Here is a 17,710-nt window from a genome sequence, read left to right as displayed (position 1 = left end):
AATACTTTCATGGAGCGATTTAACGCGCGCGTTCTCGAACAAAGCCATTAGATTTCACAAGGAATATCGAAGTCTTTGTCGTGTATAGTCGGTACAAAGGCCGCGAAAAAGGCGAAGCCAGGGTTCAAACGCACCGACGATCGCTCGTCACCAAGGAATCAATTTTCCGAATGAATATCCCAACCTTTTGTTCTCCTTCTTTTTTCTCTCTTTCCTCCTTTCCTTCCACGCGTCCGCTTCCATTCAGAGCTTGAATCGCGTCGTTTAGGGAATTTCGTGGCGTCGCGTCGGTGGCAGTGAACGGGGCCGTCAACACCGTCCATGACCACGTGTACAATGGCCCTCTCTCGCAATCATCCACCTCCCTGCGTATAGATCGCCTCTATTGTTACCTCGAAAGACGCGACGAAAAAGTGGCGCGACTAATTACCTCGGCCGGCCCGATCGACAAAACCTTGGAAAGTCGAGTGTAAATCACGTAACAATTACAAAGGCGTCGAGCCAACATCGTTTCCATTGCCAGTTCCCCGTGTTGTGTGTACAGTAACGTTGTTTTCTTAACTGTGATTGAAATCGATCGACGTGGATCGTAAATATTCTAAATGGTTCGCTACTTGGGAATTTGTTAAGACGACGAGTAGACTGTAGATATTCGAATTGCTCGATTGCTTAAATTGAAAATTTAAAATCACGATGTCTTTTTATAGGATTCGATATCTTTAAAGAAATCGAAAACTTACGTACGAAAATACTAGACTGTGGATTTTTATCCATTTATGAGAAATTTGAGGGCGTAAAGATGTATAGAACACGCATAATACGCTCGTTCTTCGTTTTAAAATTTTTTCTACGTGTCTCTGATACTTTTGAAGAACATGTTACGTACGTATATCTTTCGGAAAAATATTTCTCAACTTTCAAACGCGACAGACATACTTAACTGTATTTCTTTTACTATATTTTAAATGATATATATTTAAAACGTATAGCGTAATTTCGATATTTAAGAATTATTATTACTGACATAGTTCTCTCCAAACATGAATATACTTCATACGATACGAATCAGAACCTTCTACACGTAAATCTACTAATAACGATAACTGTTATTGTAGTCGTAACTTAAGACCTTATTTATTTTATTACCAAACTGATCGATACGTTACACACCCGTGCCTTGTAAAATTTTCCTAATAATATCGATCCAATTAAAAATTACTTGTTACCATATAACACGAATAATAAAAATTCAAGTAGAAGCGAACGTATCGAGTGAATCTCCCGATAACCAGACACTACAACTCCAAATCTCAGTATTCTTTCCCTGAAACAAAATTCCATGACCAAATGGAAATATTCTGTAGGACGCGGTTTGACTGTCGAGCATCTACGTCTCCGCATTAGAAATCCAGGCGCGAACGTGTAATCTTACGGAGTACGGTTAACGCTTCCCTGTCGGTTCTAATTCATTGCTTGAACGCGAGTCGATCGAGCAACCTCGGCCCACGATAAACTCGCTTGTTTTCCATGCCAGTACCAGCTTGGCTGGTCTCGACAATGCCATGTATGTACTCGTAGAGCCGAGTCGTCGAATCGTCCGTGTCACGGAATGAACCCGGCTTAATTACCTGGTGATGCACGACTACCAGACGAACCACGTCGTAATTCGCCTTAACAGCCGTGGTTTACGCAAAACTCGCGTGATCGACCGGCCATGGTACCTGGAAACACGCTTTCTTCCGTCTCGAGTGTCGCCTCCTCGATTCACGCGGGTTAGGTAGTCGATATTTCACGCGTTCCTCTCGCCAGGAATTTAAACGTTTATTTGAATACGAAGGCTACGAGAGAAGAACACGATATGTCATATTTTATATTTTTTACAGAGGAGCAGTTTTAAAATTTAGTTTTCTCCGTCAATTAATTCCGTGTTACTACGATTGTTCTTTTGTTCGATTTTGGCATATTTTTCTATCTTCTTCGTAATTTTATGTAAACCCACGTTCGTAATTCCCACTTTTATCGTTGTTTCCACTCATTCGATCTATCAAATCCTTAAAATTTCTCATACGGCGATAATTGAAGTCATAAAATCAAGAAACATGAATTTATCGTGTTCTCCTGCTGTGACTTTCATATTTATATACTTATCGTAATCAATTAACTTGTGTTACTCGTAGTAGGCTAAAGTAGGATCATTTTGAGTTATGTTCGTTCACTTCGAATCTTGTAATTAACATATTCGGTTACGAGCATCTTTGTAACGGTCTATAATCGAAAATAGACTGTTTGATTCGTGATTTATTCTTAGTGGCGTCTCTGCAATTAATTGATATCGTGTTGCGAGTATAATTTTCTGCGTACTACATACGAGCATAGTTCTTTTTGTATACAACGTTTATGCTCTGCAAAACGTAAGGACCTTATTTAGTCTATTGCTACTTTGTATAAATTTTACAGGAACTACTAAGCGAAGGAACTACGATAATCTTTAGATATCGTTATTTAATGCGATACGACTTACCTAAAAACAAATCTAGAAACGCAAAGGGGATGATTTGTCAGGGTCCTGGGTAAAAAGGAATGGGGTGAAATAATCAAATAAGAAGTAAACCAAAGATTAGTCTTATGATAGTGTAGCTTTATTTTAGACTAGAACGGAAAAATAATATAATATTAATAATATAAAATAATAATTAATAATAATAATAATAATAATAATAATAATAATAATAATAATAATAATAATAAACTATATACACGAAAAGAGTAGGACCGACATGCATGACGTTGATACGCATAACTGTGCTTGTCGTGTCCATATATGTGTGCCACGTATGCACAAAAATGTGGTCCTTACTATATTTCGTACATGTTTATGCGTTTACGGATTCACATATAATGTGTATGTGCTGAAAAAGATAAAAGCGAGAAATTGAGCCACACCCTCGTCGGCTGCGAGTTCGATCTCTTAAACGCGTGTGCTAACTTTTTGTTAACTTACGTGCCCGATCATACATTACTTTGTTGTAAATGAACTTATTCGTGGAAACACTGTAGAAACGTGGTAGAATTGTTCGCTTAGAAATGTTCTAATCGAAGCAGATTCAGCCTCTACGTAAATCTACGTTGAACAAGATTTAACACTTTACTCGTATCGTTGACTCGTATAGAATATCGTAACAGTTTGGGTTGGATTTCAATCCAGTACTTCAATTCCAAAATATTTCATCCCAATTCGTCATAGATAAAATAGATTTTTAAATATTTCTAAAAAATTTAATCCTTGAATTTGTAATGAACAAATTCTTATTTTCTAAAATGCTTTAACACGTTGACTGCCACGTGTGTTTTCAAAGAAATCTCCGTCAGGCTACGCGTGTTTTCAAAGAAATCTCCGTCAGACCACGCGTGCAGCAATACCAATCGTTCTCTGCTAGGTGCACCCATCGATATTTTAGTAATGCGAATCGCTCAAGTGGTAGTCTCAAGAATGATCTCTCGTTTCGTTTGTTCGCAACGTTAAAACCACTAGCTGTTGTCGAATATAACGAAGGAAAGTGTGGCATAGATTATTCCGACCAAATGGTTTCTTATGCCACTATAATTAATTTTTTTTTAATTTATTTATTTATTAAAATTACAATCAATTCTCGCGTTGAAAATTTTCAGTAATTCCACTACAATTAGAAAAGGAATCAAATGTAGTATCGGGGAAAAGGGCCTAAGAAACATCGAGTTAACTATAGACAATGTCGCGAGAGCCGAGACGCTATCGGGTCTATTAATGTGTCCTCGATCTTTACAAGTGCCTAATTTCGTTAGAAAAAACCTACCTGACCTTGGCTACGAGCGTCTGCGGAACACGTGTGCGGTGGGCCTAGCAAAAGACAAAAGAGATGCTACAACGGCCAAAGAGTTAGTTGAGAAGCAGAGTGTGAGTTGGGAGGTCACAGAGTATGAGTCGACGTACGACGATATTGTAATCGGTCTTGTTGTTATTGAGTATCGCTTATTAAACTACACTAAACCCTAAAATCTACCATCGTCACTTATCCTTACTCTAAGAATCCATACGTTACTACACAAATAATACTTGAAAGAAAACTTGGCATTCAACTCCTTTTGGGAATTTCTGTTGTAAACGCTTTGATAGTTTACAAAATTGCAACAAGGAAGAATATAAATTGTCAGAATTGAATTAATCATGGTCGTGTGGCGGAGATATCGCTGCCAGATGAAAAGAGAGTTGGTCGGTGGACTCGTCAGTAAGACTATGCCCGGTAGTTCCTGCCTTAGACATAAAGAGAGTCTCGCTAGGTGCAGTATTTGTATCATTCGCCCGTACATTCGACCGCTAGAGAGATAGACAGACTCGTTGTCGACCTGTCGGCGCCCTATCGATACCGATCCGCCACAGTCGAATTGCTTTGACGTAGAATTAGTGAAAAGCGAATTCGTGAAACGCGATATTATATTCGATTTTGTGAGAGTGTAACGATATTGTGTTTATCATACTGTCTTTTCTGTTAATTTATAATATAACATTCCTACATAAATATTAGAATATTTAGACAATTGTTAGTCGCAAAATTATTAGGGTTGTCTTCCTTGTCTTCGTCGGAGTCAGCATAATATCGCTGTTCGGAAAAATGATTGCGGAAGAAGCATTAGACTCGCATGCAAACCATGTTAGACAAATAAAACGTCGAATGGATCGAACAATGGCGCAAAAGAATTTGAAAAAAACAACAACTTATTGTCCAAATTGTCCCGATCAACCTCAGCTATGTATAAAATGCTTTAAAGTTTTTCATTCTAAATAATTTTTTTAATAAACCATTTTCGTATTACTTTTATAACAATTCAACAGTTTTATTGTTATGGAATATCTTTTCAAATAATTTTTTTTTTTTTTTTTTGTACGTGGAGAAATCCTCATGGACACACCGCTGCTGCAGTAATCGCGTAACAGCAGAGTAGTGTCGGACTATCTTTTCAAATACCTACGACGATCCTTCGCAAGTAGTTAAATAAGCGACACCCGAATATTGGTTACGCGGCCCGACCAGAAACTTTGCTGACACTCGAATACAGGTGTCGTGGCAGTCAATATGTTAAAAGTATTAACGAGTAGTTCGAAAACTCTCGCTTCTAAGTGGCAAACGTCAAATAAAAACACAGGCTGAAACGATGTACTGTAAAATTGTATAATCCAATCTACAAACTGTTATAAAATATTTATACGATTTAAATATTAAAGTTCGTACTCTACGTTTAATATTACCATGGTTGACATGGTTGTTCGATAAGGTATTAAGAATACTTACAAGCGATGACTGGCAATAATTCATGTTTGTGAACTAGATCTACAAAGATCGACTGAAAATTTCACGTTCCAGTTACCCGAAAAAGTTGGCTTAAGGATTCGATAAGAGGGGAAGAATATGAAATTACAAAATAAAAAAGTAGGATAGAGATCGTAAAAGGAAGAAAGGGAAAAGAATACAACAGCAATGTATACGTTGAGTTTTCAGGCTGTTCAAGGTCGGTACGAGATCGAGTCGATTCGTTCGTGTGGGCAGACGAGAGTGTGACTATCACAAAAAACGATGAAGAGAAAGAGAGACAATTTCTTGGGGGATGTGGGACTCATAAATAACTAACGCATAAAACAATAATAATAATAATAATAATAATAAAAATAATAATAATAATAATAATAATAATAATAATAATTAGTAATAGTGGTGGCCCTGATTAAGATCGATGTCGTCGTAAAAATGGCAAAATAGGATTGTCTCGCTTCGCAGTGAAGGAAGAAGGACAAAACCAAGTTATGTTATGCGATGACACAGAAACAGGTTCGACTGAGATTGACGCATGCGTGTGAATGTATGAACAAGATGATTCAGAATGAATTTCACGTTTCGTGCCTAGGTACTATAAAAAATATAGAAAATCAACGGAAATTTGCCATATTATATATATATTATATATTATATATATTCTATATTATATATTATATATATATATATATATATAATATATTCATAAAAAATATAAATAATAAATATATATATATATATATATATATATATATATATATATATGGCAAATATATCTATATGTAAATATATGCATATAGATATATATATCTTATATTTGTTATATGAGATAAAACATCATTTATTATACGTCAGTTTAAAAAAAGAAAATATAATTTCGATCCTTTTATTATTAATACTAATTAAGATTTTTTGACCAAACAATCGGAGTTTACGTTCGGATAAACATATACTTAATAAAATTTCAATAAGTAAAGTTCATATAAATGGAGTTTATCTACGATTATCTGAGATCTAAACAACAAAGTTATTTATGTTCCGTCGAATTGGGAATTTTTGAGAACTTCGTAGATAAGACGTAAATCTCGAAATCGAGGTAAATATACGAAAATACTAAAATACTAATTCGTGCATGGCCCTCGCTTAGTCACATATACACATATCACATATACGTCATGATTTAGCGCATAATAATTTTTGAAGCAAGTATCAAATACAAATAGCGCAGAGCCTTAAATATATAAATCTCTTCAAAGTTTAAGATAACTACGATTAAAAATTTGTTTCGTGATGGTAATTATAAAATGGCTAATTTTTAACCTAACTTATGTACGAAATTTTTTATCTTCATAAAATCAGTATCGTTAAGTAGCAAATAACTAAAAAAGGAATCTTTTAAAAAGCGTTTAATTTCATTTGTACGCGTATTTCTAAAAATAGACAACAAATTTCCTCAAACGCGATAATTCTATAATATCAAACTCTCGTAATTCGTTGAAAAATGAAATCCATCTTGCGTCACTGTACTCCACTGTAGAATGCGCGTATGTATGTATCTACTTATGTATAACGTATGTGTCGCTCGTCACAAAAAAAAAGGCAGAGAGAGTCGACTCTCTGGCGGTCGTTACGGTTGTTGGAGGCCAGAATCGGGACCGTTCGAGATAAAAGGGCCCTATCCGAGCCTCGGATAACAGCGAGGGCTTTGCGAAGTGTATTTACAATGAAACGCTTCAGGCGCAACAAGGAAAAGGCACTGAACGTAAGATGACACGGTGTTGGAATGGCTTCGCGGCTATGCATAATGACGACGACGACGACGATAAGTATGACGCATATCGAAGAACAAGGAGAGTGAAGAGGGGATGGACGAAAGGTAAGGATAAAGGGGGCGAAGAGATAAGGGACGATATTTCGCTACACTATGTAGGAATTGAAGACAATGTATTCTCCGTTCTTTCTGGCTATACTATAATGAATCAAACGCTTCGACTAATAATCGAAATGGACAGTTACTAAGGATCCATTATAAAATATAATAATAAAATTCGTAATAATTTGCAATATAGTCTATAACTGTACAGCAACTTATAATCAAGATTTCTTGGTTACCATTTTCAGCCACTTTCATGATACTCTCACTTGGTTAAGATTATTCTGCATATTTTACTGGTAGCGATATTAAATCGATATTAGACTAATTAGATTAAAAATGTTTAATGCTTGATATTCTCACGCATAACGGCATACTCGACACTTGTACGCTTTCTTTAAAATTTGTATCCTTTTTTAAAAATCCCATTCTTCGGAAATCAACTCACTCGCACACTCACTCACACATACATTTTGTATTTTCGTTTACTCTTCAACGTTCGCACTTTGCTTTTTTTCCTTTTTAGTCGCGTTCTCCCTTACGCTAGAAATAGTCATCTGATAGGAACTTTCAGTATTGCCTAGCTCTGGATATATTATTATTCGCACTATACATATAAAGAATCTTCGAGATTTCGGTTTGTTTTTTATTCCTTTTTTTTAATTTCTTCCGTTAGAAATTCTGTAATCGACGGGCCCACTAGAGTATCACACGGGCCAAATTATATAGTATGCGTACGTATAAACGCGGTAAAGGGGCACGTGCACAACATACAACGACGGTGACTCGCGAGGGTTCGAAATTCATCATCACGATAACAATAAAAGACAGCCAGAGAAAAGAGTAGAAAAGAGAAATCTCATCGAAGAGATGAAAATTATTCTTGCGTTGCAGACGCAAAATGGGCAGTTCGAGCATCGACGTATCGAAATATCGACTACAAAGAATAAGAAATAAGAATGAAAGGAAAGACAAATATCCTCTGTTTCAAAATTTCGAACTCGTCGCGGGCCAAACGATCGTTTACGAGTCTAAGAGGTCAGCCAGACACTCACCGGCCGTGGTGGTAGCCGTACTAGCCGCTGCGCTGCCCGGATGTTGTTGTTGCTGAGGCTGGAACATCGCCGTAGGATGGAGGAACAAGGATCCGTACATCATGTTTTCGTCCGATTGCTGCTGCTGGCCGCCTTGCTGGTTACCAGGCCCGACCACCGGCGAGCTACCGATTCCTGCTGCGCCACTGTTGCCACCAGGAACGATCGGTGCGCCGGGTGTTGGTGGCACGAGGCTACCTTCCTCGACGGCGACACGCACCGATTCGATGTGTCGTCGTGAGAATACGTGCTCCTGGAGCGGCGACTTGGCCGAGTATCGAACAGAGCAAAGCCTACATTCGTCGGGCCCAGTCGGACCGCGATGAGGTTGGACGGCCGATCCTTCGGCTGGCAAACCTGCCGCCAGTCTAGCTTTCTTCTCCTTCGCGCGGGCGTTCTGGAACCACACCTGCCACTCCTTTCTATTAGATCGCAAAGCCCATTGGTGACTCGATTATCGTCAATAGGGTGACGTAATTGGAGGAATTATTGTGGAGTTGGTGAAACTTCGGAGATTTAACAGATAAAGAGAAAGAGGTATAGATGTTAATTGCTATAGAACTCCATTTATCTGAAATCCAGTTATAAGAACGAAATCTTCGCTAGTGCATCCTTGAACGAATTACTTATTGACTCGACTTATTTGAACGTCAACTCTTCTTATATGAACGAACAATTTCTAGAAGTAGGAAGAACCAATGTACTTGTACAAATATTATACTAACCCTAGTTATGCAGCAACTGTTTGTTCTTCTATATTCTTAATATAAATGAAGTACTACTGTAATTGGAAGTTTGTTAAGGATTCGCATAGTGTTTGATGTTTCTCGTGCAGAGTTGTAAAATGCAGATGCAATAAATCAGAGTAAAGGTAGGAAATAATAGAGTAGAAAGAATTTCATTTATCTAAATCGGTCAAGGAATTTGAAAATTTTTGAAATTATGTTTATTATCTGTATCGTTATATCGAAGTTATATTTATATTCATTTAAAATTGCATAATTTTTCATTGTTCCAATCCACGGATAGAAACTAAAATAATCTTAACTTCAATTAAAATAATCAACTGCCGCAAGAGAAGTTATTGCGAAGTTTATGCACGATAAAATAGAACTCAATATCGAAACAAACACTGCTCACCTGAACCACGCGCTTCGGCAGTCCGATCTCGCGCCCGAGCATCTCGCATTCGGCCATCGTAGGCGTCTTGTAGTCCGAGAACAGCGACTTCATCACTTTCACCTGGGTAGCGGACATCTGAGTGCGATATCTCTTGCCGCTGGACTGGCCTGTTCCGCTGCCGGTGCCGGTAACCGGCGGGCCCGCGGTACTTCCGGTCCCCGCCGAAGCGGGTCCCTGTCTGGAGCTCTGTGTGCTCGAGGCTGGACTCGCCGGTCCACTCTCGTCGTCTAGGAATTCCGTTGTCTCGCTCATGCTGTCGTCGTCACAGATACTTCTTTCGGAAAGGTCGGTCAATGGACCGCAATCGCTACCACCGCGAAAATGTGCTCCGTGTTGCTCTTCGAGAAGATTACTCAGTCCACCGAGACTCAGTTTCATCGGGCGACTCAGGTCTACCGGTTTGCTCAGATCCAAAGGAGATTCACCGCTGTTACCGCCTGCCTGATGGTTCGCGGTTTCTTGTTTACCGTTGCTGGCGTGAGCCTGTAGCTCACTGATATATCGTTTCATCGACTCCTCGTAATACTTCTTCAAGGATGCCTCCATGTCGGTGTTGAAAGGTGGGAACAGAGGAGGCATCATATTCGGCGTGCTCGGGTTCGAAGGAGCCGACTCCATCGAGAGTTCTTCGTCGGGGATATTATCGATATTAACTTCGCCACGCGCCACTTGATCGGCGTGTTTGCTGCTGAGATGGGATTCTAACGCCGATTTCACTTTGAACAACGCTGGACAGAATGGACAACGTTTGTTGATCACTTGGCTGTGCGCGCGGAATTGGCCTTTCCGTTCCCTAGCACGTGTATTTTGGAACCACACTTGAACAACACGTTTTTTCAGACCGACCTCCCGAGCGATGGTTTCTAACATCTTTCTCGATGGATTCGACTCGACTTGGTACTTCTGGTACAAGTAATCTAACTGTTCGGGCAGTATCGTCGTTCTCAATCGTTTGTCTTTCGGCTGCTCGTTGTGCTCGGAGTTCGAGCGGCTGTCACCTCCTGTTCCTTCGTCGAAATCATCGTACTTTCGCTTTCTCTCCTGCATCATAGCGATCAAAGGATGAGGACTATCGGCAGCTACTCCAGTGGTAGCGTTCAGTGCTTGTTGCTGTAGAATCCCGAAAGGTGAATCTGGTGGATAAGCCGGTGGGAAAAGGGATGGGTTCATGATATGTACCAGCTGATGTTCGCGCCACAGTTCGAATCGCCCGAACATCAAATTACACTTGTCGCACTGAAAGCTACCTTCCTTCGACTCGGTTTGCGACTGCGATTGTTGTTGCTGCAATGGTTGTTGTTGTTGCTGCTGCTGCTGCTGCTGCTGCGACTGTTGTTGAGGTTGTTGATGCGTCTGGCCCATTGTTGTCTGCTGCTGATGGTGGGGAGGCGTAGTGGTGTTCAATGGTTGCTGCAACTGTTCCGCGAGAGCGGGAGTGTTCGTTGGGTTGCTGGAGACGGCGTTAGCAGTGGTGGTGGTGGAACTGCTGTTGCTATCTTCGGAACTGAGAACCGCGGCAACTTGGGCCGCGGCCGCCTGCGCTTGGGCGCTCCTCTTCGCGTCCTCCTCCTTGAAGCAGTGCGTCTTCTGATGACGTATGAGCTCGTAGTATCTCTGAAACACCAGCAAACACTTCTTGCATTGGTAATTCAAGCCTGGGGTCCGCTGGAAGCGGCCTGAACCGTCGTCGCCCTCGCGGCTGCCCGTTGTCACTGGCTCAGCGGCTGGCTGATTCTCGTACACTTTTCGTGCTTTTTGTCTCGCGTTCTGGAACCATACCACGATCACGCGCGGGCTCAGTCCAAGTAGCTTGCTCAGATACTCCAGATCGTCGTCCTTTGGGTACGCGTTGTTTTCGAAGAATTCCTGAAGTACTTTGATCTGGTAGTCGGTGAATCTTGTCCTGTTAGCTCGTTTCCCGGAGCTGCCACCCGACGAGTTGTTGCCATTGGTGTTTCCACCGAAGGAGTAGTCAGTTGGTCCACGCCCGGGGCTCAGGGATCTCTGGGGCGTTAGAGCCATGGCCGCAATGGCGCCTGGAACGACGCTACCAGCTCCGGGATTGGGGCTGGCAAAGTTTTGTGGTGTCAACTTTGGCGGGAGCATAGGAGTGCTTGGAGCGTTGGTTGTCGATGAAGCGTGCGATGACACATCGTGATGAATCCCAGAGAACACGGAGCTCATGCTGAGCGCCGGTGAATGCGGTCTCGACTGCTGTCCACCGGAGCTTCCAGGAGAATGATGTTGCTGTTCTTCTTGATGCTGCGATTGTTGCTGCACGTGACACTGCGGCTGTTCTTGAATCTCTTGTTTTATTTCACTGGCCTGAGATGTATTCACGGTCGTCGTTGACGGTGGTGGTGTTGCTTGCTTGTTTGGACTTTTGTCATCCGAGGAACTGCTTCCAGATACGCTAGAGTTCAGCGGTGTCACTTTTGCCTCTCCGGTTTTTTCATATTCTTCGAGATTCAGAGTAGTGCTAGGTGGATTGTTGAAGTTGTACGGGCTGTCCTTGTTACGTTGCCGCTCTTTGAATAACGTGTTCCTGAACCAGTGTTTGATCACCTTCGGCGGTAACCCGCTTTGAGCCGCCATATCTAGAATCTGCTCCTCGCCGGGAGAATTGTTGATGTCGAAATGCGCTCGTAATATCTTTAGCTGTTCGTCGGTTATGCGCGTTCGCGCTCGTTTCTGCGAGGCAGCCGCGTTTGCCTGTAAGAAAAGGTCGCCTATGCTTTCTTTCTTGTTCGCAAATTCGAGTACGATTTACCACGCTGATATACGCTTTCAGATCGAGTGTCTGCTTTTAATTCGTATTTTATATACTTTAACATATCGTAGTTTCTCGTGAAGATTGTTTATTGGAAGAGAACGAGTATACGATCGCATAGTGATATGATAATGATTGCAAATTGAAATGTTAATGAATATGAAGATCGATATGACATAGAATAGTCTCGAACTTACTTAGTTTCATACTGACAATTTTCTATAATCGTATAAATTATATTTATAGACGCCTTAATTCTAAAATAATTGAATTAACATAACAACAGATAATAGAGTTTAACTGCAGATTATAATTATATTTTGCTCATAGATTATGAATTTTAAAAAAAACAGAGATGAATATCGAAAATTATTAGAATTCATAACAGAAAAATGACGGCTTGACTAAATAAAATACTAACTAACTTAACGAAGAAATTTAAACAAAACATAATGAATCTCTATAAAGAAGGAATCACAAAGTTACTCACGGCTGCTACTTGCTGTTGTTGCAGGGCGAGATGTTGCTTGGTCAAGAGGTCAGCTTGAGCATTGATAGGCGGATATCCGGTAGCCGTTCCATCGTACGGCGGTGGTGGTAGCATCATCGGTACCAAAGGTGGTTGTAAATTCATAGCAGCCAAAGCAGGTATTCCAAGCGGTAGACCCATCATACCCATCACCAATCCAGGATACTGTTGGAAATGCTGCTGCAGTTGAGACGCAGCCATTGCGTTTAGGGCAGCTTGCATTTCGGTCATCTGTTGCGCAAGAGTCAATTGTGCATGCTGTTGTTGTTGTTGCTGCTGCTGTTGCTGCTGCTGCTGCTGTTGAGGTTGTTGTTGTTGTTGAATATGGTGCTGAGGATTGGTCGGCAATACGATCGAATTCGTAGAATCTGTACTCGATACAGGCGTGTTGCTTAATGCTGGAGTCGTTACTGGAGTAGTAGAAGTAGCCTCTGGAGTCTTACTGACACGATCTTTGTTCTCATTAACCTCCTCTTTCTCTTTTTCACGTTGTTCTTTATCCGAGGAGAGATCTTGCGGCTGGTTAGAAGCTGGTGTCGAGCTCCTAGGTCCGGACGACGTAGAAGAAGACGTTGCAACAGTCACTACAACGCTCTTCTTCTCGTATTCACATTTAAATTGCTGAGCATATTTCTCTAAGAATTCGCGCGGCACCAGATCACGGTGTACTTCTTCGCAATGAGCTTTCAACACCCAAACGCTACTAAATTCCTTGTTGCAATGCTGGCAGGTGCTTCTAGTCAGTTCTGGTATAACGTCATCATCAGTATGTTCTTCAGCTTCTTCCTCTCTTTCACGAGCAGCTTGAGCAGCTAGCGCCTGTTTCTGTTGCTCCTGCTTCTGTTGTTCTTGCTGAGCTTGGAGCGCCGCAGCAGCTTCTTCTTCTTTACGTTGACGTCTTTGGTGGTTCTCATTGAATTGCATCACCAGATCGAAACCGAAACTTTCTAGAAGATGCTTGTACATTTGCGACGTCTTGTGACGAGGCTGAGACAAAATATCTTGCGTTGTTTGCGAAGAATGCGTACTCTGCTGCATGTGTTGTTGTGGACCAGGTGTCGTAGATGAAGGAGGTGGAGTTTTCGCTGGTGTGGATAAAGGGAGCTGTTGAGACGCTATTTGTTGAAACAACGCCAATGGATTGCTAAATATGCAATAAAGTTGTTGGTGAGTGGCAAGCTGCTCCTGATTGACAAAAAGAGCACTACATCGAGGACACGACAACATTGTTCCGCTGTTTCCAGAGGTGCTGGTGTTAACCGGTGGACTATTTGGGCTGCTTGGCGGAGGCTGTTCTATCAATGGACGTGCAAGATCCAATTGACCACTGGCAGCAAGATCTGGTAATTTACTGGCTCTAGTCTGGTGCAGCACGCTCCTCATGTGAATGTCCAAAGTACTGCCTTGAGAATAAGCTACCTTGCAAATGTTGCACTTGTAGGGTTTCTTGTCCTGGTCTTGCTGAGAATCAGGGGATTCCGTAGGACTAGGAGGCGGTACGACAGAGATTAGTGTGTTGTTGTTGCCTTGCTCTTGCATTGCTCTCTTCAACTTGTGTAGATGGCTCACGCTGTTGTAATGAACTAACAGAATATTCTTCTGAGTAAAACTCTCCTTGCAAACTTCGCACTTGTATGGCCTGTTAGGATCCAGATACTTCTCCATGGGATAGGACATCTTTTCCCCTTTGCGGTGCAATAGCGTCTTGTTGTGTCCAGTCAAGTAACTCTGCCTGGTAAACGCGACTTTACAGCGATGACACTTGAACTTTCTCCCCGGATCGTGATACGAGTCCTCGGCCACTGTTTGACTATTCAAATAATCTTCTAAAAGACGTTGCTCCTTGTGTAATGGCGACGAGTCGCTCGCGTCACTCTCTTCCTCCTCCGCCTTGCTGGCATCATCCTCGATGTTCTGTTCTCCAACCAAATTCCCCTGTCTGCGAAGAGCTTCCTCCGTGAGAGCTTGAAGCAACGGATGAGCGTGCAGCAGGCTCTGCTTGTACTGTGCGAGTTCGTCTTCGTGTAGATCCGCGTGAGCAGATTCCAGATGTCTTTGGAGAGCCTGGACCGAACGAAACGATCGTCCACAGAGGGCGCATTTTGTCGCATCTCGGATAGCGTGATACTGCGAGTGCTGTTGCAGCTTTTCCAGAGTCTTGAACGCGAGACTACACTGTCCGCATCGATACTTGTAAACGTGTTTCTCGCTGACGGCAAGAGTGGGTGTAGTGGCTGGATGAGTCTCCCTGTGATGTTGCTGTAGTTCCTCCAACGAGCGGCACACGCGTCCGCAGACGGTGCATCTGGTGAGCTCCTCGATCTCCTCGTTGGCTCCACGTTCGCTCAAATCCTCCTCTTGCGGCTGTTTCGTGGGGGTAGCCGGCGAAGTCGGCATCGTTACCGCTGCAGTCGAGGTGTTTCGCGGATTGTTGTTCAACCAATGGCTCTGGTCCACCAGTAACAGCAGTCGTTGTAAGCCGTCTGCGTTAACCGAGTGTATTTGCATCACGTGTTTCTCGAGCGCGGAACGCTCTTTAAAACCATCCTGGCACAGCGGGCACAACAATTCCGGCGGCGGCTCTTCCTTTACGGTCTCCGCTTTGTCCTCGGTATCCTGGACATGAGCCACTTGCAAATGTTGCCTCAATTCTTCGCGCGACGTCGGCTGATAAGTGCAATATGGGCAGGTGACTTCCTCCTGCTCATTTTCTGGGTCATTTTCTGGTTCCTGGTCGTTATCGGGTTCCTGCTTCACCTCGCTGCCACAGTCGCTACCTTCCTCTCGCCGTTCTGTAAATGAAACAGTAACAAGCATTCGCTTGGTGATCGGGCAGTCTCGTCGAGCTTAAGATATTTTTCATCGCTTGAACGGTATTATTATATCGAGAGCGCGAGAAAGATAAATTCTTAACTGGTGTGCTGCTGATCTGATCGTTGATGAAACGATTTTTGTAAATAGAATTAGTTTAAATTAATAATCGTATACAGAGGCCTTTATATTTACGAAATAAATCAACGGCAATGAATGATTCAGCAGACAATTAATCATAGTTGGGCTACTAATAGCTAATAAGATATAGTCAGATAAGTAGTATGGAAACTTTGTTAGAACCCGAAGTACCTTCCTTTCAGCAAACTCGTCTCTTTTATTTTGAATATGTACTTTAATGTTAATTTTGGTGGTGTCTTAATGCAAAGCATCAAAATTTCCGAACGGTGAAAACCGGAAATCACGATGGTTACACACCGTGCAATTGGGCCGCATTAATGTTAACAGTTTTGATTCGTGCAACATAAATTCTTGTGCCTTAATATCACGATTACTATCGGCCGATAACGCAAACCTGTAATTCCCCCTTTCTATTAAGGCGTCGATAAATCGTCGATCGACATCAAAAATCTTAACAGCCGAAAAAATAACCATTAATCTTGCAGCTGCATGCGAACAGAGGCATGAGTCGATAATGTTGTGAGAGAAAGTAAATTACGTTGAACGGCAGCGAAAGCATTTCTGTCCTGTGACGTTCGATTTCGGTGTTCGATGTTACATTTCGTTAAAATCGAAGTCTGTTCTTTTATTCTAACTTTATATTAGATATCTCATAATCGAGATGTATCCTTGAATTAACTGATATAATTTGTAATAAATTATCAAATAATAAGAGCAATTGATTGTTAATATGGTTTTATGATTGTTAATATGGAAACGATTGTAATAAAACATCTATTCCTATATAGTTATATACACAATGTCAAACGTGCAAAACAATTAATGTATTTCGATAAGAATTCCGAACCAATCTCTTCCAAAAATTCTAACATTCAACCAACGCTAATAAATTTCGATCGAATTACTAAAATCCATCGTAGCGATCAATGGGACTGTGAACAATCAATTAACAATCAATGGAAAAATTTCCACGAATTACCTTCTATTTAGAAGAAAACAATCAATTAAAAAAGAAAAGAAATTCTCACGAATTTCTGATCGTTTGTAAAGAACCAATCTCCTATCAAGCGCTGAGAAATCAAATTGCCGATGAAGCTTATGACTCAGTGGTATAATCTCGTCATAATGGATATATAATACGTAGAGAGGCAACAGCCTTGTCCCCAGAGCGGGACAATCGATGAAAATTAATGTAACGTTAAAGAGTTTTGGTAACAACGAAAAGTATCGAGGGAGAGCCACGGTGGTGTGCAGACATCGCAGATGCTTCCTTGTCCGTATAACAATACCGCTTGAAATTATAGATTGCCGACGCGAAATTATCGATGGGTCGTTCCTCCAAAATAAAGGGAAGACCGCCTATTCGCGTGGTCTGCCATTGTCCAAAACCGCATTTACATCGAACAGGCGTCAGTTGCGAAGGCAAAACGCGACGATGCAACGCGTGCTGCTGGTTTTCGCTTTGTACACGGTGCCGCAGTTCATGAATAAAAATCCTTCGCGCGATTTCGTGTCCTTTCAGACGAGAAATTTTGCAGAATATAGGAAGAATATAAAAGTATAGAAACTTTGAAGAATGTCACATCAAAATGGAAAATTTGAAGAATACGGATAATAACATAATATATCTGTGTGCCGGGTATAGATCTGACGATATTTAATACAAATCCGAATGGATTCCACTACTTTTATTTTTTAGTCATCGTATTATCATTACATCGTATGATTAGACGAAGTAACGTATTTTGTGTTAGAGGTTCCAATTGAACGTAACAAGTAGATGACCTAATATTTATGGCCGACAGTGTATTTGTTCTGAAAATAATTGAAGCGCTTTCTACCAGGGAAAACTGATCTTGGCCCGCTAAAAATTTCATATGAAATTTTACTGCCGTATGAAAGAGCTTAGAGAAAGCAATCGAGCTTTAGAATAATAATAAGAAACGGCAGAATCTAGAAAATTAA

General features: G+C 41.3%; 1 protein-coding gene across 3 annotated transcripts in view; it reads right to left on the bottom strand.

The window, feature by feature from the left end:
- Positions 1-7,736: 7,736 nt before the first annotated feature.
- LOC117231471 (zinc finger homeobox protein 3-like) overlaps positions 7,737-17,710 on the bottom strand; it is a 288,298-nt gene continuing 278,324 nt past the window's right edge. For all 3 annotated transcript variants that reach the window (XM_033489938.1, XM_033489937.1, XM_033489939.1), the window contains 3 exons: positions 12,755-15,585; positions 9,453-12,206; positions 7,737-8,721 (listed from right to left, as the gene is read on the bottom strand). In XM_033489938.1, the coding sequence (XP_033345829.1) occupies positions 8,242-8,721; positions 9,453-12,206; positions 12,755-15,585 (6,065 nt within the window). In that variant the 3' untranslated portion in view covers positions 7,737-8,241. The remainder of the gene's footprint in view (positions 8,722-9,452; positions 12,207-12,754; positions 15,586-17,710) is intronic.

Source organism: Bombus vosnesenskii, unplaced genomic scaffold (assembly GCF_011952255.1).
Source record: "Bombus vosnesenskii isolate JDL3184/JDL3185 unplaced genomic scaffold, Bvos_JDL3184-5_v1.1 scf7180000013272, whole genome shotgun sequence".
Lineage (NCBI taxonomy): Eukaryota > Metazoa > Arthropoda > Insecta > Hymenoptera > Apidae > Bombus > Bombus vosnesenskii.
The sequence above is the reverse complement of the archived record's forward strand: the minus strand, read 5'-3'. Positions and strand labels throughout refer to the sequence as shown.